This window comes from Nyctereutes procyonoides, unplaced genomic scaffold, assembly GCF_905146905.1.
Source record: "Nyctereutes procyonoides isolate TBG_1078 unplaced genomic scaffold, NYPRO_anot_genome, whole genome shotgun sequence".
Lineage (NCBI taxonomy): Eukaryota > Metazoa > Chordata > Mammalia > Carnivora > Canidae > Nyctereutes > Nyctereutes procyonoides.
The window spans coordinates 8,439,976-8,462,913 of NW_026575160.1; the positions used below are offsets into that span (position 1 = coordinate 8,439,976).

Consider the following 22,938-nt stretch of genomic DNA (forward strand, 5'->3'; position numbering starts at 1 on the left):
AAGCTTTAGTGAGCAAGCAGATTTGCCAACACAGAATCTGGGAATAATGGAGACCAATTGTATGTTCCTTTGTGTTTTCCTTGATACTTCACTTTCCTGGCTTTCCACTTACCATGATGGCTACTCCTCAGCTTTCTTTGCAGACTCTTTCTCTTCATCCCACACTCTACCTTAGCTCATTCCTTGGACCTCTGTCTTTTTTATCTGCACTTAATTCTCTCTCTCTCTCTCTCTCTCTCTCTCTCTCTCTGGGAAGTCTAAGTCAATCCTTTATTTTAATTACCTGTAAGCTGATGACTTTTCAATTTTGCATCTCTAGCCTAGACTGCTCCAACAATTTCAGGCTCTCATTATCAGCTTCTTACTTGATCTCCACTTTGATGTTTAATAGGCATCTCAGTGTTAAAATATCTAAATCAAAACACTTGATATCTCCTACAAATCTATTTCCATTCCCAGTTGCCTGTGGCTGTACATGACACACCATTCACCCAGTTGCTCAAATCGAAACCTAAGGAGTTATCCTTAATTTCTCCTCTTCCTGCATTCCTCACATCCAGTACATTGGCAATTCCAGTTTGTTGTATTTCCAAAATATAACTAGAATCTGCCCATTTCTTTGTACATCAGCTGACACCATCTTCATCTAAGTCCCTATCCTTCTCACACTGACCAGTACAATAGCTTCCTAACTAAACTGCCTACTTCCATTGCTTTCACTTCCATTCATTCTCCATAGAGGAGTCAGAGTGATCTTTTTAGAAGTTGAACTGGTAAGGTCATCCTGAGCTTAGATTCTCTACATTTTTTCTTAAAATAAAACCTGTGCAATGCACTGTGGCTACCCTACAATATTTGCTAAATTCTCTGACCTAATCATTTCATGCCACTTTGGAATTTTTGTTCTGGAACATGCTGACTTTTTCCTGCCTCAGACCTTATTTTTCTCTCTCCCTAGAATATACTTTTCTTGCTTTTTTTATATCTGGCTCCATTTTGCCTTTTGGATCCGAGATTTAATATCACTTCCTCAAAAACATTTTTCTTAACCACTCTATCTGCACTAGCTCTCCCAACCTACCTCTACCTACTGGTTATTCTGTGACTTATCACCCTGTTTACTTGCCTCATAGAACAACTTGAAATTCTTTTTCTATGTGTATTGTCTGTCTCCTCCCACCAGAATGTAAACTCTTCATGAATAGGACCTTATCTTGTTCATGATTTTATCTCTAAAACCCCACACATAGTGAGTATCAAGTATACATTTTTTAAATGATTCAATTTATCTGGTCTCCTACTAGATTGTTTTCAGCTTTTCTTTATTATTGTTAACTACCCTGACCATCCAACTAGGTTAATCCTTTTACTTATTTCTTTAGGGGAAATTCCTTAAGTTGAATTTTCTATTTAATAATATATATACCTAAGTATTTTGTGCAGTGCTTTTTGACTATTATCATTTCTTTATCCACCTGCTCTATGTACACCTATCTTAATTACTTCAGTGTAACTTTTCAAATGAAAGTATTAAAAATTATTTAAAGAAGATATAAATAGCAAATGTTTTAAAATTGAAATTTCTACTAGTAATGTAAGAGAGACATATTCTAGACTAGGGAAAACTAGATTTTTATGTTTGATGTACTTTACTTCTCAAAGAGGTTTATTTTTAGTTATTTAATAGGTTCTAGCACAAATTCTCTCTATCAAATACTATGATAGATTTCATTTTTTGATAACAAAGGGAAAAACTGCACTTGAGTCTCACTAACATTTCCAATAATCTTTTTACAGGTTGACTCTGTATTATATTGGAATAGGAGTTACTGCCTTGGTTTTTGGCTACATCCAGATTTCCTCTTGGGTTATGACAGCAGCACGACAGACCAAAAGAATTAGAAAACAGTTTTTCCATTCAGTTTTGGCACAGGACATCAGCTGGTTTGATAGTTGTGACATTGGTGAACTTAACACTCGCATGACTGAGTAAGAGGATGGATATGTAGTATATTAACTTTGTTTTAATATAAGATATATCAGTGACTTAACTGCATTTATTTTCTTGTTTCAGTGACATCAACAAAATCAGTGATGGTATTGGAGACAAGATTGCTCTGTTGTTTCAAAACATATCTACTTTTTCTGTTGGCTTGGCAGTTGGTTTGGTCAAGGGCTGGAAACTTACCCTGGTGACTCTCTCCACATCACCTCTTATAATTGCTTCAGCAGCCATGTTTTCTAGGGTAGGCAAGATGGCTAATACAGTGTTAACTGGAAGCAGGATTGTGAACTAGATCTTTTACTAAATTTGTTTAAAAAAAAGGCATTTCTATTCATTTCCTATGTCTAAAAATGGAAAGGGATATTAAGTATCACCAATACTTTTGATTTTGTTCCCTATTAGTCACTTTTTTTGTTTTCAAGTTATTTGGCTTCAATGAGGTTAATTTTAATATCTTACTAACAATAAAAAACATTTCCCTTCATTTAGTAGCCTAGTACAACTTCAAACAATAGCATAGATATTATATATTGGATGTTGGGAGAGCCTTGTGTGTTCTAAATTTCCAGATAAATGTGTGCAGTTCATTTCACTAGGACAAAGTAAGAAAATCCTAAAACTGTAAACACTTTTTCATGTCAGCCATTTCAAGTTTATATTTTTATAAGGCTCTTGAATTGCATTGAAAATGTCTCCTAGTGTCTATTTTTGTGTACTAGGTAAATCTGTTTCAATTTTTTAAACAAATTATGTATCTTCATTTTAAATTATATTTCTAGCACTCTTTTAAGTATACCACAATCTATTATAAATAGATTAATGTTATAACCTGGATTTGAAAACAATGCTCTTTGTTAAATCCAAAAACCACCAATATATCCCAATACCTCTCTCCAAATCAAACCTGGCAATTCTACCAATGTATATATCCATCTCCTAGATTGGAGGCATAGTACAATCTTAGAAATGGATGAGGTTTTTAATTTTGCAAAGTTAATTGTTCTTTATGGAAATCAAAGCCATAAAATTCACTGAGTTTATTTGCTAGCATTATACAAGTTCAACCAAAAAAGAATTTGCCACAATAAAAATATTATATGGCTGAATAATTTAACAGGCTTCAATATTTAGACAAGAAATCTTTATTTAATGAGGCTTCTAGCATTGACTTTACAACCCTTGTAAAAATCTTCATCCCCACCATATTTGAAATGAGGATCCCCTCAATAGGAAGATTTCCCACTATGTGTTACTGAGATTAAAGCCTAAACTAAACTGCCTAGGAAAGTAAAATGGATAAGAAGTTTACAAGGAACAACAGTGAGAAATCTAAATTCAGGGGATCCCTGGGTGGCGCAGCGGTTTGGCGCCTGCCTTTGGCCCAGGGCGCGATCCTGGAGACCCGGGATCGAATCCCACGTCGGGCTCTCGGTGCATGGAGCCTGCTTCTCCCTCTGCCTGTGTCTCTGCCTCTCTCTCTCTCTCACTGTGTGCCTATCATAAATAAATAAATAAAAAATTTAAAAAAAAAAGAAATCTAAATTCAGCTATTATATTAGCTGGTTGTGAAAAAGAAGCAAATAAATATCAAAATTGTCCAAATGACTAAAGAAGCCAGGGTGGGTGGTATCTAGCTTCCTTTCATTCATTTATTAAATATTTGCTATGTACAGGGCTTTTTAATAGGTGCTGCTTCCTCTCCAGTGATACAGGAATAGTAATTTTACATGAATTCAGAAAATAATATTTATTACTCAGTATTTATTACTCACTCTATACTACCTTCAGATTTTTTAAAAGATTTATTTATTTATTTATTTATTTACTTACTTACTTACTTATTCATGAGAGACACAGAGAGAGAGGCAGAGACACAGGCAGAGGGAGAAGGAGGCTCCATGCAGGGAGCCCAATGCGGGACTCCGTCGCGGGACCCTGGGATCACGCCCTGGGCGGAAGGCAGGCGCCAAACTGCTGTGCCACCCAGGCTACCCCTACCTTCTGATTTCAACAACTGTCCAAGCACGTCTTATGTAAAATCATCTCCAATTATGTAGAATGTGTTTTGAAAATGAAATTTATTATATGGATAGACAATAGTTAACCACTCATAGTTCAGAGAACAATTTTTCTTCTATTCCATTTCATTGAACCATTGTGCTAATTACTAAATGAAATCCCTTGCTAATTAAAGGAGTAGGAAATGGGATGTATAATAGAGAAAAAGGCACATTCTGATTTTAAAATTTTGAAACCAGGTATAACTGCCTAATATCAATAAGTGTGATGTTCTCCTTCCTCTCTGTCTCTGAAATTTCACCTCTTAGTGTTGGAGATACAGCATTTACTAGGTAGGCTGCATTGTGTAGTAATAGCTTCAGGGGTCACACTCCAGACATATGCAAGATCATCTTCTTCTTCCTGCTGCTGTGACCCATAGCCTCTGGAAGACTTGCTTTGACATAATAACAAATCAAGTCAAATCAGGCTTACCAGTTTCCATAGTGCATCCAAAAAGGACTGTGTCTCTAATACCCATCTCTAAATAAAGTCTTTCCTAATTTTATTAATTTAAGTACCCTATTCTAAGGTTTTAAAAATATAGGGAGGAAACAGTGAAGCTCTACTTGTAGAAGGCAGAGTACAGATTTTGACTGAAGATTACATTAGACTAAGCTCTTTCACTACTGTGAGACTTTAAAAAGTCATTTAATTATTTCTGGCCATTGCTTTCCTCATTTGCAAACTGAGAAAGTTAGATTAAATGATATTAACTACTTTTTCAATAATAAAATCTGATGTTCTTGAATCTACCTGATTTAAATTCTGTGCACATTGTTGCTGCCTCAGAGCCCTCTTTTTGGTCATGGTTTATTACAGATAATCATCTCATTGACTACTAAGGAATTAAATGCCTATTCCAAAGCAGGGGCTGTAGCAGAAGAAGTCTTGTCATCAATCCGAACAGTTGTAGCCTTTGGAGCCCAGGAAAAAGAAATCCAAAGGTCTGTTCCTTTAATTATGACAATATTTGCTTGATTTTATTTTTCCCAAAGTCTATTACATTGCATTTTGTCTTTTTCAGGTATACACAGAATCTAAAAGATGCAAAGGATGTTGGCATAAAAAAGGCTATAGCTTCAAAACTTTCTCTTGGTGCAGTTTACTTTTTTATGATTGGAACCTATGGACTTGCTTTTTGGTATGGAACCTCCTTGATTCTTAGTGGAGAACCTGGTTATACCATCGGAACTGTTCTTGCTGTAAGTCTTGTTTGAGAGCAAAGGTAACTGGCCTATATAGTCTCTTATCTAGAATTTACTAAAAATTTGTCTTTGAATGATGATGAATATCCAAAGATGAATGTTTTTAACAAATATTTGTTTCCATCAAATGCTTTATATATACCTTTAAATTATAATTTTGAATTGACAGGATTTATTCATCCAATGTATCTTTAAAAGCACCATGCTTTTACAAGACTCATAAATGAATTCTCCACTAGGATATTGAGTTTTCTTAATCCAACAGTCAAAAAGGCCAATCTCTAGTGAGACTATTCCCTTTAAAACTTGCTGAGGTAAGATGGTACTCTAGATTCACCTTGCTGACTGTCTTCCCTCTGGAAATATTCTGTAGATTAAACTCCTTCCCTTCCTCTGTCCTTTTAGCATATAGTAATGTTAAAGACATACTATCTACAGCTCTGCCCAACATCACAATTAGAGATTTAAAAAAAAACTCTTAGGGTTTATGCATTAAATTTGAATTTATTCAATTATTCCCTCAAGTTTCAACAATAAAGAGTTAAGTTCAGGATTAAGAACAATTTGTCTTGCTGAACTGAATTGATCTGGTCTATATATTTCAGTTTCATTTGGTCTTCCCATTCTATGTAGATTTCTTTTGTGTCAACTAAAGTTATCTTTTGCATTTGAGACTTTCATAATTAAGACTTTTATGTAAATGAAACTTCAGCATAAGGAATTTGGGGCACATCTTTTCTTCTCAATTTATGTGTGACTTTGGGCAAATTACTTGCTAAACCTAAGCTTCCTCATTTGTAAGATAGAGAAAAAGCATCTGGCTTATGGGGTTCTTTCCTTATTTCACTTTTTGCAGAGATCTGTCTGTCTGAAAATGAAAGATGTCCAATAATACAAGAATTTAGAAACTGTTGGACAGAAATAGTGTAAGGTCTCTATGCTAGTGAAATGTATCACATCCTTTGTACAGTTTAAGGAATTGACCAGCAAGGAGAGAGTGCAATTCACCTCCTCAGTCAAACAGTAAGCACTCCTCAGTAAGCAGATTTTCCTACTCAGACTTCCCAGCAGATGATAAGAAGACTATGGGACAATCAAAAGTTGTTCCACATTAAGAAAAAGCTATCATACTTAAATTAACTTGTTTCCTTTATGTTTGACAGGAGGTTCCATTTCTTTCTACCTAATTCTCCTAATATCTCTCTGAATCTCAACAACATATACACTTCATTCTGTTGTCTCTCTTATATAACTGGAGAGAGTAAATATTATTTTCTTGTTCCTATAGGTTTTTTTTAGTGTAATCCACAGTAGTTACTGCATTGGAACAGCAGCCCCTAACTTTGAAACCTTCACGATAGCCAGAGGAGCTGCCTTTAATATTTTCCAGGTTATTGATAAGGTAAGACTTCAAATTGCTTTGAAAGATAACTACCATTACTGCAAGAAAGAAACAAAAAAATTGACACACTCATTTCACTAAACAAAAAGATGGGCAAAATCTATGTTGGGAAATTGGCTGTGGAAATAGATTGTTTTAACTCTTCCACAAGGACATTGTGTTTTATTGAAATCTTTATGTCTAACTCAATATACTTCTGAAACAGAAAATATTGTAAAAGTAAACCTTCTTTATTTTTAGGAGATACAGTGTTGTTGAATTTTTATAACATTTTCTTTGTTTTTCCAAGAAACCTGCTATAGATAACTTTTCAACAACAGGATATAAACCAGAATGCATAGAAGGAACAGTGGAATTTAAAAATGTTTCTTTCAGTTATCCATCAAGACCATCCGTCAAGGTACCTTAATTTAATTATAGAATTGTGCAGTTTTCCGCCATTATCTTATACTGGCTAAGATCTCCTCTTAAGAGATTATTTAGGATCATTTTGACCAAGATTTTGCTACTTTTCTTTAAGACTTCAGGAGAGAAAGAAGAGAGAGAGAGAGAGAAAGGGAGAAGGAGGAAAAGTAGGAGGGAAGGAAAGATCAGTAATGGATAAAAAAACTCTGGAAGAGCTAAGTTACATTTTGCAGCCTCTTTTCTGCATTCAACTGAAACATTTTCAACTCCCTGGAATTCCTATCCCCTGCATTTGGGAGCACACTAAAATGTCTTGGATTGATGGTATCACCTATTGATGGTCCCTGGATATTATCCTACACAGCAGAGACACTCATTTTAACCATCTAGTCTCTAACCCTGAGAAATTATGCACATGTTATGACTTTCCCTTCTCCCTTTCCTAAGAGCTTTACTGCACCAGCATTTGTGTTTCAGGTACTTTCTTTCTCACTTTTAGATATATACAAATACTCACATGTGTGCACAAACACACATGCAACAAAAAGTTTATCACCCTCCATCATTTAGTCTTTGACAAGTTCTTGTGAAAATATTTATCTGTCTCTTTTGTCTTATTTTTTTTCATTTTATTAGTGTATTTATCTAAAAAGGTAGTTATAGCCAAAAATTGCAAAGAACAATTACTAATAGAACATCCATTTCATAGAAAAAGAAGACCATGGGGCTCCTGAGTGGCTCAGTCAGCTAAGCATTGACTCTTGGTTTTGACTCAGGTCATGATCTCAGGGTTCTGAGATTAAACCCCATTGAGCTGCATGCTCAGGATGAAGTCTGCTTGTCTTTCTCCCTCTGCTCCTCCCCCTAATCTCTTGCTCTCTCTTGAATAAATAAATAAAATCTTAAAGAAAAAGGAAACCATGGTTTTAAGTAAAATTGATAAAAATTAATAATGCCATCAACCTTTAATGCCTTTTAAAGTGCCCAAATGCTCCCTGCATAATTTCTGTCCAGAATAGATCTATCTACTCCTACTTCCTTATTTTTCTCTACTCCTACTTCCTTATTTTTCTCTAAGTCTTTAATTGAAATCTCTTTCAAAGCTCTTATTTTTTTTAATTTTTATTACTTAATTACCATTATTGGAATAGTGTTATCTTCTGCCATTTTTCTTAACATAAATGCAGCATTTGCAACTACACTTGGGTTGGTTCTTGGAGACTTACATACCAATTTGCCATCATATTGCATGGTAAAGTGTTCTCTAGGTGTTAAACAACTATTTTTAAGTGAACTTTTGAAAAATGGCCCTTTTTTTTAAACTAAAGAATGAATAATTTTAAACAAAGAAAAAGTTTGCTACTTTAAATAAACAAAATTGATTCTGCCAAGGAAAGTATAGAAACCAACTCCAGAGTAAAAGCACAGATGAGAGAGGAGGTATTCCCACCAGGAGTCCCCAGTTTCTAACCTCCTTAACAGAATTCTTCTCTGCTTGGCCCTTTGAAAATTTTATGTTTAGCATATTTGAAGGGTCTGTTTCTTTATCAATGGGGAAATCAAAGTAAGAGTCCAAGGAGAGATTCCCATGTTTTAAGCCTGAATACGTATAAATGCAAGCAAAAATAGGTGAAGGTTTGATTACCATTGTCATTTTGGTAGGGTAATTTTTTTTTGATAGGGTAATTATTTGTCAGGCTTCTCTCACATTGCATGTCTCTGGGACACTGAAATCTGATAGCAACTCTCAGTTATTGAGAAAAATTTTAAAGTGCTACCTCAAGTTGAAATATCCCCATGAGATCTAGCACTAGTAAAGCTGGGTTTCTAATGGTGGAATCCCATTCATGGGAGCACTAAAGAGTCTTGCTGGTTGCTTTACTTGGCAATATATTTTGCAATAATGTTAAATATGTTTTTTAAGAGAAAGAATTTCCTTAAATAGCTCATGAAGATATCTGGCAAGATAGTTACTTTCACTAACTTGGTAGTCATGAAATTGATGTAAATTCAAAATGTGGACAGTTTGCTATGGCTAGTTAATATTCTAGGAGTACTCTTAATCTAGATCTCCTCTTTATATAGAGAGATGGCAAGAGATTTTTTAAACATCATTTTCTAAAATTATGTAGATTTTTATTATACATGTACATGAAACAAAATAAGATCTAAATTTGTTTTTAAGTGTCACAGAAGAATTCATTATACATTAAATTTCTGAAAATATATGAATCATATTCTCACCTACTTTTATAATATTTTTCCCCTATATCCCAATAGATTCTGAAAGATCTGAATCTCAAAATTAAGTCTGGAGAGACAGTAGCCTTGGTTGGCCCCAGTGGCAGTGGGAAGAGTACTACAGTCCAACTTCTACAAAGGTTATATGATCCTGACAACGGCTTTGTAAGTGCACCTAGCAAAATCATTCATAGCCTGCATGCTGAAATTAGGAAATATCACCTATTATAGAGAGCTTACAGCTATATCAACTTCTAATTTTTAACAGTGGAGCTGATAAAAGACATTTCATTTTATTTTCTGCATATCCATTCATTCACCAAATATTTATTGAATACCTACTGTGTGCTAGGCACTATTCTGAGTCCTGGGGTACATTAAGGAGCAAAGCATGAAAACCTCTGCCCTTATCAAGTTTACACTGTAATAAATAGAGACCAACAAATAAGTAAGTTATATAGTATATTAGAAGGTGATGAAAGCTGTGGAGAATAATAACATAATTGTAGTACCTAGAATTTACAAGATTTTCAGTTTCTCAAAACATCCCAGAAGAATACCTGTAGAAAATATACTCTCTCATTTTTTTCTACTATCCCTAATGCTGCACTTGACTTTTTTACCCTTGAAAATAGCATGGAGAATAAGATTATGATAGTCACAGAAGCATAATTCTTAATGCTTCTATTCAGACTTCCAGCTATTTAGAAGAAAATCTACCCTGCTAGAGCTTGGTTTCATTTAAATTTGACTTCGTAAGTCCTCATTTGGAGTATATTAGTCATTTATTCATGCTGTTAAATAAATAAATTATTAGATGTATGAAATATGCATTTCATATATAAAGTAGTTGCATAGAATACCTGTGCCCAGAGAGAATACCAGAGTTGGTAAGGAAGAAAGGCTCTATGAGTTATAATTATCAAACCCTGACTCTGTCATTGGAATATCTGGAGTAATGAGTAATGGCACTATCTATGAAGAAGCCTTTGTTCATTTACTATTATTTATGCAAATGAATAGAAGATACCTGTGCCTTTTGCTGTGAAATGGGGTGTTGAGAAGAGAGAATGTTTCCTAGGATCACCTGGCTGGCTCAATCAGAAGAGCATGGGACTCTTGATCTCAGGGTTGTGAGCTTGAGCCCCAGGGAGGGTGTAGAAATTACTTAAATAAATAAAAATTTAAAAAAAAAAAACAAATTTCCTAGAAAAATACAAAGGTCACATCAGTCTTAAAATAACAAAACTGAAGTTTGTTACATGTGTTGACATGATAATATTTATGGCTCCTGTCACATGTATCTACATAGTAACTAATTTGTGGGTCTTAGAATAAAGATATTCAGGTAGTTTGACAAGATTTTAAGCTAGTTTTTTTTGACATTTTTTTGGTTCCCATCAATCAGAAGAAGTCTGTTGACAATATACATATTATAAATATTTTATCAAAATAAGTCAGTCTTTGATCCCTGAAATACTCTGCTTCTCAGCTTATGGTTTGAACTAGTAAAAAAGACTCTAAGCCTAATGCAGTGTAAGGCATCACAGTATGATTCATTCCTTTGAATTGGCAGATCATGGTGGATGAAAATGACATCAGAACTTTAAATGTGCAGCATTATCGAGAACATATTGGAGTGGTCAGCCAAGAGCCTGTTTTGTTTGGGACCACCATTAATAACAATATTAAATATGGACGAGATGGAGTGACTGATGAAGAGATTAAGAAAGCAGCAAAGGAAGCAAATGCTTATGATTTTATAATGGCATTTCCCAATGTAAGTACACTATGTAGCCTGTGTCTTTAGCTTAGAACTAAAGCAGTGCAATATTCCAAAATAAGATAACAAAACAATAACTTCTACAGAGTAGGGGGGGTGTGAATAATTATTGGATTATCCTAGATGAAATATCTATGAATGAGAAAGCATGGCAGCAACCAAAAGTAGAAGTGCACTATTGAAAGGTCAAGTTTTAAAAATCATATTTAGTTCTTACTGGTTCTCACTGTATCTAGAAAAGAAAAATAAGTGAAAGATGTATTAAACTATAACAAAGAAATATGAGACAAAATCATTAGTCCAAGCTGAGAATTTTGCTGTCTGCAAAATGTTGATTTGTAAGGCCATCTTGTGGCTAACAGTGGGAATGTCACAGTGTAACTGAGACCCCAAAAAAGCCACATCTTAAATTAAGAGTAAAGACCAAAAAAAAAAAAAAAAGTGTAAAGACCGTACCTTAGAGTAGGCTGACTGTAGACCTGCTCTAACAAATTCTAAAACCAAACCATGACAAGATTCCCCAGAGGAGATAGAACCTATAGGTTGAGCCTTGCCAAGTTTGAGATTTTCTACAGACTCACCCCAACAAAGCATAAAACCAGGATTACACAAGTTCAAAATGATTGATCAGGGCTTGAATTGCTTACTAAAACAAAAACCAACTTTGTTTTCAGAAGGAAACAGAATTCAGAGTCTCCAACATGACATGCACAGAATTCAGTATATACTCTGCAACAATTAAATATACAAAGAAACAGGAAACTATGACCCATAAGCAAGAAATCTTAATCTAAATGTTTATTCGCTTAAGAAAAGCTTCAAAATGCATGAAGCAAAAACTGCTACACTTGAAAGGAGAAATAGGCAAACCCACAATTTTAGCTGAAGCCTTTAGCACTTGATAGAACAAGTAGGCAGAAAATCAGTAAGGCTATAGATGACCTGAACAATTCTATCAACCAATTAGATCTGACATTTATAGAACCCTCCACCCAGTAACAGCAGAATACCTTCTTTTCAAGTTTATAGGGAACATTCACTGAGATAAACAATATTCTGGGCCATTAAAAAAACAACTTTGCAATTTCAAAGAACATACAAAAAATGTTCTCGCACCATAATAAAATTATAGAAATCAGTAACAAATATATCTGGAAAATCCACAAATATTTGGCAAGATCAGGCATGTTCAGGGTGGCATGACTGTAGACTAGAAAATCCAAATATTTGAAAATTAAATAAGTCACTTCTAAATAATCTATGGCTGAAAGAGGAAGTTTCAAGGAAAATTAATGTCTATCCTAAACTAAATTAAAATAAAACTTCTGTGTATCAGTATTTGTGAAATACAGTTAAAGAACTACTTTAAGAGAAATACAGTTAAAGAACTACTTTAAGAGAAACTTACAGCATTAAATTCTTCTTTTGGAAAAGAAAAAAGATCAAAAATCTGTAAATGAAGTTTCCAGTTTGAGAAACTAGAGTAAGAAGAGCAATTTGAAAGCAAAGCAAGCAGAAGGGAAAATAAGATTCGAGCAAAAATCAGTGACAGCAGGGATCCCTGGGTGGCGCAGCGGTTTGGCGCCTGCCTTTGGCCCAGGGCGCGATCCTGGAGAACCGGGATCGAATCCCACATCGGGCTCCCGGTGCATGGAGCCTGCTTCTCCCTCTGCCTGTGTCTCTGCCTCTCTCTCTCTCTCTCTCTGTGACTATCGTAAATAAATAAATAAAAAACCTTTTTAAAAATAAAAAAAAATCAGTGACAGCAAAAACAGAAAAACACTAGAGTCATTAAAATCAAAAGCTGTTTGTTTGAAAAGATTAATGAAATCAATAAAATGATAACAAGGCTGATAAAAATCAAAAAAGAGAAGAGAAATTACCAATATCAGGAATAAAAGATAATACATCAATCACTATTGATCTCAAAGAGATTAAAAGGTTATAGGAATACTATGAGCAAAGTTATGCCTGTGAATTTGACAACTTAGTTGAGGGTCAATTCATTGAAAGACACAGACTACCAAAACTCACTCAAAATAAGTAGATAGGGGCGCCTGGATGGCTCAGTCCATTGGGTGTCTGCTTTTGGATGGTATTGGTTCCCACACTGGGCTCCCTGCTCTGTAGGGATCCTGCTTCTCCCTCTCCCTCTGCCTGCCACTCCCCCTGCTTATGTGCTCTTTCCCTCTCTTTCTTCTTTCTGTCAAATAAATAAAAAAATATATTTTTTAAAATATAACTAGATAATTTTAGAAAGACCTATAACTATAAAAAAAGTCAATTAGATATCTAAATAGTAGCAACAATTACAAATGAAATTAAAATTAAAAGTGGCGGGGTGCCTCGGTGGCTTCATCAGTTAAGAGTCTGCCTTTGACTCAGGTCATGATCCCAAGTTCCTGGGAGCACTGCATCAGCCTACCTGCTCAGTGGAGAGCCTGCTTCTCCCTCTCCCTCTTCCCCTGTCCCCTGCTTGTGCTCTCTCAAATAAGTAAATAAAATCTTTAAAATAAACAAGTAATAAAATTAAAAGTTCCATTCACAATAGCATCAAAAATATTAAAATAGAATAAATTTAGTGTAAGGTATAAATCTTCTATATGAAAAATATGAAACATTTCTGAGATAAACTCAAGATCTAAGTAAATAGAATATAACTTATTCATTGATTTAGATATTCAGTATTTTTAAAGATATGTGTCCTCCTAAAATTGATAAATTTGTTGCTATACCAATCAAAACCCCAGGAGTCTTTTTTGTGTGTGTCTAGAAACTGACCTGCTGATTCCAAAATTTATTTGAAAATTTAAAGGACCAAAAAATAAGCAAAACAATTATGGAAAAAAAAAACAGAAAAGCTGGAAGACATACAATATCTACTTTTAAGATAGCAATTAAGGCAGTGGGAATGGCATAACAATGGCACAACAATTTAGATCAATGGAATAGAATTAGAGTCCAGATATAGACCCACACATATTTAGTCAAATGATTTTTGACAAGGCCAGTATTAATTCATTGCAGGAAAGGAAAGCCTTTTCAACAAAAGGTTCTGGAAAAATTGGATATCCATATGGGAAAAACAAATGGAATGTGGCCCTTACCTCACCCCATACACGCATATTAATTTTCCTTGGATCTTAGATCAAATGTAAAAACAAACTATCAAAGGGTGTCTCAGTGGCCCAGTCAGTTGAGCGTGCAACTCTTGATTTCAACTCAGGTCATAATTGCAGTGCCGTATGATTAAGCTCCAAGTTGGGCTGCCCACTCAGCAAGGAGTCTGCTGAAGATTCTTGCCCCTCCTCTCACTTGTGCTCACGCTCTTGCTCTCTCTCTAAAAATACATATATATATATTTTTACAAAAAAGAAAAACTTAAACTATCAAACTTCAAAAATAAAAACTTAGTTGAAAAAGCTTTGGTGACTTTGAGTTAGCCAAAGCCAAAGATTTGAGAAATCTAGTTAGATTAAAAGCATTTACTCTCTAAAAAAATAATAAACTGAACTTTACTTAAATTAAAACCTTTTAAAATACACTACTTAGAAAGTAAAAAGACAGGACACAGAGGGAAAATATTCACAATACACAGATCTGACAAAGGACACGCACCCAGGATATATGTACAACTCTTACAATAATAAAACAAAAAAGTGAACAAAAACTTGAACAGATAATTCACACACAAAAAAAAGAAATAGGCAATATACACATGAAAAATATTCAACATTAGTCAATAGGGAAATCTGAAGTAAAACCACAATAAGATACCATTCCACACTTGTTAGAATGGTCATAATTAAAAAGAATAACAGTAATAACTTTTGATGAGGATAAAGAATCACATCTCTTATTCATTCTGAATAAAGTGAATTGTTACATTTTTTAAAAATATTTATTTGAGAGAGAGTAAGTGCACAAGAAGAAGGAGAGGGAAAGAGAGCAGCAGACTCTCTGCTGAGCAGGGAGCTTGGTGTAGGGCTCCATCCCAGGACCCTGAGATCGTGACCTGAGCTAAAGGCAGACACTTAACCAACTGAACCACCCAGGCACCCCCATACAGTCATTTTAGAAAGGAATTTGACACTTTATTACAATATTAAACATACACTTATGACTCAGCATTCTATTTCCACATATTTTTCTAAAAGAAATGAAAGTATGACCACAAGAACATTATGTACATGAATGTTCATAGCAGTGTTATTCATAATATTCAAAAGTTAGAAACAATCCAAATGTTCATCAGCAGCTGAATGGACAAATTTGATTGATATATGGTTGTTAGATGAAATACAAAGTTTTCAGTACATTTTGAATTTCAGATGAACAACGAATAATTTTAGCATAAGTTTTAGCATTAGTTTTAGCATAAATGAATAATATTAGCATATCCCAAATATTGTATGAGATATGCTAAAGAAGTAGTCACTGATAACTGAAAATCAAAATTAACTGAGCTCCGTATTTTTTTTGTTTTTATCTGTTTTTGTTGAATTTGGTAACCCAAGGTAGATTCACATTGTGTGAAGCACTACTCAGAAATAAATAGGGGTGAATTGCTGATACACACAATGTGGATGAATCTGCTAGGTAAGACAGACCAAAAAAGCACACACTGCAATTATGGCAAGGCTGCAGCATACAAGGTTAATATACAAAAGTCAGTCATTTTCCTATATATCAGCAATGAACAAGTGGAATCTGATATTAAAAGCACAATCCTTGGGGAAAAAAAGAAAAAATAAATAAAAGCACAATCCTAGGGGCACCTGGGTGGCTCAGTTGTTTGTGTCTGCCTTCAGCTTAGGTCATGATCCCAAGATCCTGGGATTGAGTCCTGCATTGAGCTCCTTGCCTAGTGGGGAGTCTGCTTTTCCCTCTCCCTCTACCCTTCCCCACTGCTCATGCTCTCTTGCATGTGCTCACTCTCTCTCACTGTCTCTCAAATAAATAAATAAAATCTTTAAAAAAAAGCACAATACCATTTACATTAGCATCCAAAAAATGAATTACTTAGGCATAAATCTAACAAAGTATGTACAAGATCTATATAAAGAAAACTACAAGACTGATGAATGAAATCAAAGAATTTTTTCAATGGAGTGATATTCCATGTTTGTAGAGAGAAAGACTCAATATTGCCAGATGTCAGTTCTTCCCAACTTGATCTATAGATTCAGTGCAATTCCAATCAAAATCCCAGCAGGTTATTTTGTGATTATCAACAAACCAATTCTTAAGTCTATAGGAACATTTGGGAAGACAGTTTGTTGGTTACTTATAAAACTAAATATATTTTTATCATATTATTAATAATCATGCTCCTTGGTATTCACCCAAAGGAGTTGAAAACTTAAATTCACATAAATACCTACACACAAATGTTTATAGGAGCTTTATTTGCATTGCCAAGGCTTGGAAGCAACCAAGATGTCCTTCAGTCAGTGAATGAATAAATAAATGAATAAATAAACAGTGGTATGTCCAGACAATGGGACATTCATTATTCAGAGCTAAAAAGAAATGATCGATCAAGCCATGAAAACATGGAAAAATCTTAAATGCATATTACTAAGTGGAAGAAACCAATCTGAAAAAGCTGGATCTGAAAAAGCTACATACTATGTAATTTCAACTCTATGACATTCTTGAAAAGGCAAAACTATAGAAACAGTAAAAAAGGTGTGTGGTTGTCAGAGTTTGAGGTGCAGGTGGGGATGAATAGGCAGAACCCAGAGGATTTTTAGGGTAGTGAAAATACTCTGTATGATACTGTAACAATGCAAATGTCATTACGCATTTGTCCAAACTCATTGAAAGTGCACCACCAAGAGTGAATCCTAATATAAACTATGGACTTGGGTGATTATGATGTGTCAATGTAGTAGGTTCATCAGTTATAACAAATGTACCACTCTGGTGGAGGATGTTGATAAAGGGGGACACTGTGCATGTGTGTGGAAAAGGTATACGGGAAATCTCTATACCTTCCTCTCAATTATACTATCAACCTAAAACTGCTTTAAAAAATAAATCAAAAAAAGGTATGCATTGTATGATTCTATTTATTTGAAGCTCTAGAACTAGTGAAATTAATTTATAGTGATAAAAATCAAATCAATGTGTGGATTTGGACTGGAAAGATTCATGAGGAAACTTTCTAGGGTGATAGAAATGTTCTATATCTGTATTGGGGTGGTGGTAACATGGCTATACTCATTTGTCAAAACTCATAAAACTATCCTTAAAATGTGTGCATTTTACTGTATATAAATTATTTCTCAATAAGGTTTATGTTTTTTTTAAATGTGAAGGTCAGACTGTAGAATAATCAAAGGTTTAGAAATACTATTTAAATTTATATCCTTGAAGAAATGAGTTTTGGACCATGGACCTAACCCAAGACAGTATTACTAACTATGTTTTGTTAGCTCTAGAAATTATCTCCGATCTCAAATATCTAATGATATCTACTCTGTTAAAAATATATATCCCCAAAAATAAAAAAATAAAATAATAAAAGGCCTAAAATTGTCCCAAGATGAAAAACTTTTTGAGAAGTTTGTTTTTGCATTTATGTTTTTCATACTTTTTTTCAGAATATCCAGGAAGGAAATTATGAGTAATATATTAAATGGCTAGTCAGCCTTTCAAATAATAGTTAAGAGTGTAGTTGTATTACTGAGGTTCTTTTAAAGATATCAATGCATTCTAAAACTGTCTTTAAAAACTTTGAAAATTGGTTCAAATTATTATTAATCTTCCTAAAAATCCTTGATTATCATATTTTTTTGTCCTAGCCAAATTTTTCTTAGGTCTCTTCTTTACTTGACTTTTCAAATAGTTGTTTGTTTTTACTAAGAATAAATCAAAGGTCAAAAGCAGACAGGCTGAAGTAGTGATTAAGCTGGTATTAAAACACAACTGTGATTGTCATTTCCTGTTCAAATGATTTGATCATGCTGCCTTCTGTTTCTGTGCTTTTCCTATTTTTCATTAGAAATTTAATACCTTAGTAGGAGAAAAAGGAGCACAAATGAGTGGAGGACAGAAACAGAGAATCGCAATTGCTCGAGCTTTAGTTCGAAAACCAAAAATCCTGATCTTAGATGAGGCTACATCTGCCCTAGACACAGAGAGTGAATCAGTTGTTCAAGCTGCACTGGAGAAGGTAAGTGAGCAGATCATTTCTTGTTTCCATATTTCTAGTTCAACACTGTTTTTAACACAAGTGAGTTTGGCTCTGCAGATTATTTCTTGAGTTCAGTCTCTTTAAGGTATTGATGCAGAGTATTCACCCTTGTAAAAATGTATATGTGTTGGCTATAGGAAGTGATTTGGATGAGAAAAAATGCTGTAATTGGTGCTATAAACATATAAGAGGCTGATATCCAAGCAATCATCCCATATATGCCTCCTTTTGAATAGGTATGCACTGTACACTTCCCATAGTAAACCCACATCACTACCACCATCGTAGCTATAACCATATCCACTCCTAGCCTCTTCTATACACACCTGTGGGGGTCTCTTCTGTGACCTATTTTTCCTCTTTAAACCCAAGAGGTTTTAACTTAATTTCACCTCCAGTGGGGAAGCAAATAGTGTTGTTTGTGCTGGCCCTGAACCAAGCTCCTCTAAGAGCCCTGGATCCTCTAACTTCACACTAACCCCCTGCTTACTACATGCTACTGATATGCTTTAGGACCACAATGCAGGGATGGTCCTTTACCAAATTGCATTGCATTTCAGAAAGTAGTTGGTGGCAATGATATGAAAAACCATCAAATACTTTTTTTAATGAGCAGCCCTTCTTTTACTTTTTTAAAAAAGATTTATTTATTTAAGAGAGAAGGAGCAGGGGGAGGTGCAGTGGGAGAGGAAGAGGGAGAATCTCAAGCAGGCTCCCGACTGAGGGTGAAGCCTGACACAAGGCTGAATCTCAAGAACCTGAGATCAAGAGTTGAGCTGAAATTAAGAGTAAACACTTAACTGACTGAGCCGCCCAGGCGACTCCCAACCCCTCTTTTAAATCATGGCCTTCAAACCCTTCAGAAGGCTTAATGGCACATATTACTTTGAGTCTGTTTGAAAATCTGTTGTGTTTTCCTGTCTAAGAAAATTACAGGCTTTTTCTTTTTAAATACGAACTTTGTGCAACCAGAAATGGATATTGGCAGCCAGAGTGCCCACTGCTTATTGAATAATCTATTACTTATTATTATCAACTTGTAAATCATATTGTGTAAGTTTTTTACCCTTGTTTCCATCATACAATAAGTGCCACATGATGCTCATGATATTTCTTATTTCTGTAAAGCAAACAAATGATATGAAAGTCCATGTTTATTGTAGACACTTTGCCAATTTGGTTCATTTTGGTGGAGAAGAAACAGTGATTCCCTCTAATGATAACTGATGCTTTATTCATTTTTTTATACTCAGTAACTAGGACTGGGCTCTATCTGTGGAATGCACTCAAATTGTGTTCAGTGGTGATGCTTAGTTGGTGATACTTAGGGCTTGAATGTACAAAAAAATTACACTTAACATTACTGTCTTTTAACTAAGATTTGCTTTTGTTTTATTGAGATATAATGAACATATATATAAGATTTTTAAAAACAGATTGTGAGAGGCGCCAGTGTTGTTTAGAGGTTAAGGGTCCATTGTCTTTTCATCCAATGTGTTAATCACTTCAGGCAGTCAGAACCTGTTCAGACTTTTAAAATAATAGCTGCGGAGGAGGGGCAAGATGGCGGAAGAGCAGGGTCCCCAAATCACCTGTCCCCACCAAATTACCTACATAACCTTCAAATCATCCTGAAAATCTATGAATTCGGCCTGAGATTTAAAGAGAGACCACCTGGAACGCTACAGTGAGAAGAGTCCGCGCTTCTATCAAGGTAGGAAGACGGGGAAAAAGAAATAAAGACACAAAAGGCCTCCGAGGGGGAGGGGCCCCGCGAGGAGCCGGGCTGAGGCCGGGGCGAGTGTCCCCAGGACAGGAGAGCCCCGTCCCGGAGGAGCAGGAGCTGCACCAACCTTCCCGGGCGGAAAGGGGCCCGCAGGGAGTTAGAGCAGGACCCAGGAGGGCGGGGATGCCCTCGGGCTCCCTGGGACACTAACAGGCACCTGCGCCCGGGGAGAGTGCTCCGAGCTCCCTAAGGGCTGCAGCGCGCACGGCGGGACCGACCGGAGCAGCTCGGAGGGGCTCGGGCGGCGGCTCCGCGGAGGGGGCTGCGGGGCGGGAGCGCGAATCCAAGCGCAGGCCCGAGCCAGGGCGCCGGGACACAGCCCAGGATCCGGCCTCCCCCGGGACAGGCACAGGGCCGGGAGGGCCCAGGACAGCAAGGACGCTCCTGCCCCGAGCTGAGCAGATCAGCGGCCCCGCCCCGGAGCCTCCAGGCCCTGCAGACCGAGAGCCAAGAGCCCGGAGCCCCGTAGTTCCTGCGGAGGCTGAATCCAGGCTTCCAGAGTTGCCATAGCAACTGCTGCTGTTCCTCCTGGGGCCCCACGGGGTAAACAACCCCCGCTGAGCCCTGCAGCAGGCAGGGGCAGAGCAGCTCCCCCAAGTGCTAACACCTGAGAATCAGCACAACAGGCCCCTCCCCCAGAAGACCAGCTGGACGGACCAGTGATACTCCCCCGTGTTCCAATACAACTTGTTTTTGGCCACTCTGCACTGAGCAAAATGACTAGAAGGAAAACCTCACCTCAAAAGAAAGAATCAGAAACAGCCCTCTCTCCCACAGAGTTACAAAATCTGGATTACACTTCAATGTCAGAAAGCCAATTCAGAAGCACTATTCTACAGCTACTGGTGGCTCTAGAAAAAAGCATTAAGGACTCACGAGACTTCATGACTGCAGAATTTAGATCCAATCAGGCAGAAATTAAAAATCAATTGAATGAGATGCAATCCAAACTAGAAGTCCTAACGACGAGGGTTAATGAGGTGGAAGAACGAGTGAGTGACATAGAAGACAAGTTGATGGCAAAGAGGGAAACTGAGAAAAAAAGAGATAAACAATTGAAGGACCATGAAGACAGATTAAGGGAAATAAACGACAGCCTGAGGAAGAAAAACCTACGTTTAATTGGGGTTCCCGAGGGCGCCGAAAGGGACAGAGGGCCAGAATATGTATTTGAACAAATCCTAGCTGAAAACTTTCCCAATCTGGGAAGGGAAACAGGCATTCAGATCCAGGAAATAGAGAGATCCCCCCTAAAATCAATAAAAACCGTTCAACACCTCGACATCTAATAGTGAAGCTTGCAAATTCCAAAGATAAAGAGAAGATCCTTAAAGCAGCAAGAGACAAGAAGTCCCTGACTTTCATGGGGAGGAATATTAGGGTAACAGCAGACCTCTCCACAGAGACCTGGCAGGCCAGAAAGGGCTGGCAGGATATATTCAGGGTCCTAAAAGAGAAGAACATGCAACCAAGAATACTCTATCCAGCAAGGCTCTCATTCAAAATGGAAGGAGAGGGATCCCTGGGTGGCGCAGTGGTTTAGCGCCTGCCTTTGGCCCAGGGCGTGATCCTGGAGACCCAGGATCGAATCCCACATCAGGCTCCCGGTGCATGGAGCCAGCTTCTCCCTCTGCCTATGTCTCTGCCTCTCTCCCTCTCTCTCTCTCTCTCTGTGACTATCATAAATAAATAAAAATTAAAAAAAAATTAAAAAAAAAATAAAAAATAAAAAAACAAAATGGAAGGAGAGATAAAGAGCTTCCGAGACAGGCAGGAACTGAAAGAATATGTGACCTCCAAACCAGCTCTGCAAGAAATTTTAAGGGGGACTCTTAAAATTCCCCTTTAAGAAGAAGTTCAGTGGAACAATCCACAAAAACAAGGACTAAATAGATATCATGATGACACTAAACTCATATCTGTCAATAGTAACTCTGAACGTGAATGGGCTTAATGACCCCATCAAAAGGCGCAGAGTTTCAGACTGGATAAAAAAGCAGGACCCATCTATTTGCTGTCTACAAGAGACTCATTTTAGACAGAAGGACACCTACAACCTGAAAATAAAAGGTTGGAGAACCATTTACCATTCAAATGGTTCTCAAAATATACCCTAAAAACTATAGAACACTTCTGAAAGAAATTGAGGAAGACACAAAGAGATGGAAAAATATTCCATGCTCATGGATTGGCAGAATTAATATTGTGAAAATGTCAATGTTACCCAGGGCAATTTACACGTTCATTGCAATCCCTATCAAAATACCATGGACTTTCTTCAGAGACTTAGAACAAATTATTTTAAGATTTGTGTGGAATCAGAAAAGACCCTGAACAGCCAGGGGAATTTTAAAAAAGAAAACCATATCTGGAGGCATCACAATGCCAGATTTCAGGTTGTACTACAAAGCTGTGGTCATCAAGACAGTGTGGTACTGGCACAAAAACAAACACATAGATCAATGGAACAGAATAGAGAACCCAGAAGTAGACCCTGAACTTTATGGTCAACTAATATTCGATAAAGGAGGAAAGACGATCCACTGGAAGAAAGGCAGTCTCTTCAATAAATGGTGCTGGGAAAATTGGACATCCATATGCAGAAGAATGAAACTGGACCACTCTCTTGCACCATACACAAAGATAAACTCAAAATGGATGAAAGATCTAAATGTGAGACAAGATTCCATCAAAATCCTAGAGGAGAACTCAGACAACACCCTTTTTGAACTTGGCCACAGTAACCGGAGAAGGACAAACAGTGTATGTTCTCATTCATTTGGGGAATATGAATAATAGTGAAAGGGAATATAAGGGAAGGGAGAAGAAATGTGTGAGAAATATCAGAA

The 22,938-nt window shown here is 36.4% G+C and overlaps 1 protein-coding gene across 1 annotated transcript in view; it reads left to right on the forward strand.

The window, feature by feature from the left end:
- Positions 1-22,938, forward strand: part of ABCB5 (ATP binding cassette subfamily B member 5) — a 124,908-nt gene that overhangs the window by 13,938 nt on the left and 88,032 nt on the right. Inside the window, exons 5-13 of the mRNA XM_055314751.1 lie at positions 1,798-1,989; positions 2,075-2,246; positions 4,886-5,010; positions 5,091-5,268; positions 6,560-6,673; positions 6,963-7,073; positions 9,359-9,484; positions 10,896-11,099; positions 18,112-18,282. Of these exons, the coding sequence (XP_055170726.1) occupies positions 1,798-1,989; positions 2,075-2,246; positions 4,886-5,010; positions 5,091-5,268; positions 6,560-6,673; positions 6,963-7,073; positions 9,359-9,484; positions 10,896-11,099; positions 18,112-18,282 (1,393 nt within the window). The remainder of the gene's footprint in view (positions 1-1,797; positions 1,990-2,074; positions 2,247-4,885; positions 5,011-5,090; positions 5,269-6,559; positions 6,674-6,962; positions 7,074-9,358; positions 9,485-10,895; positions 11,100-18,111; positions 18,283-22,938) is intronic.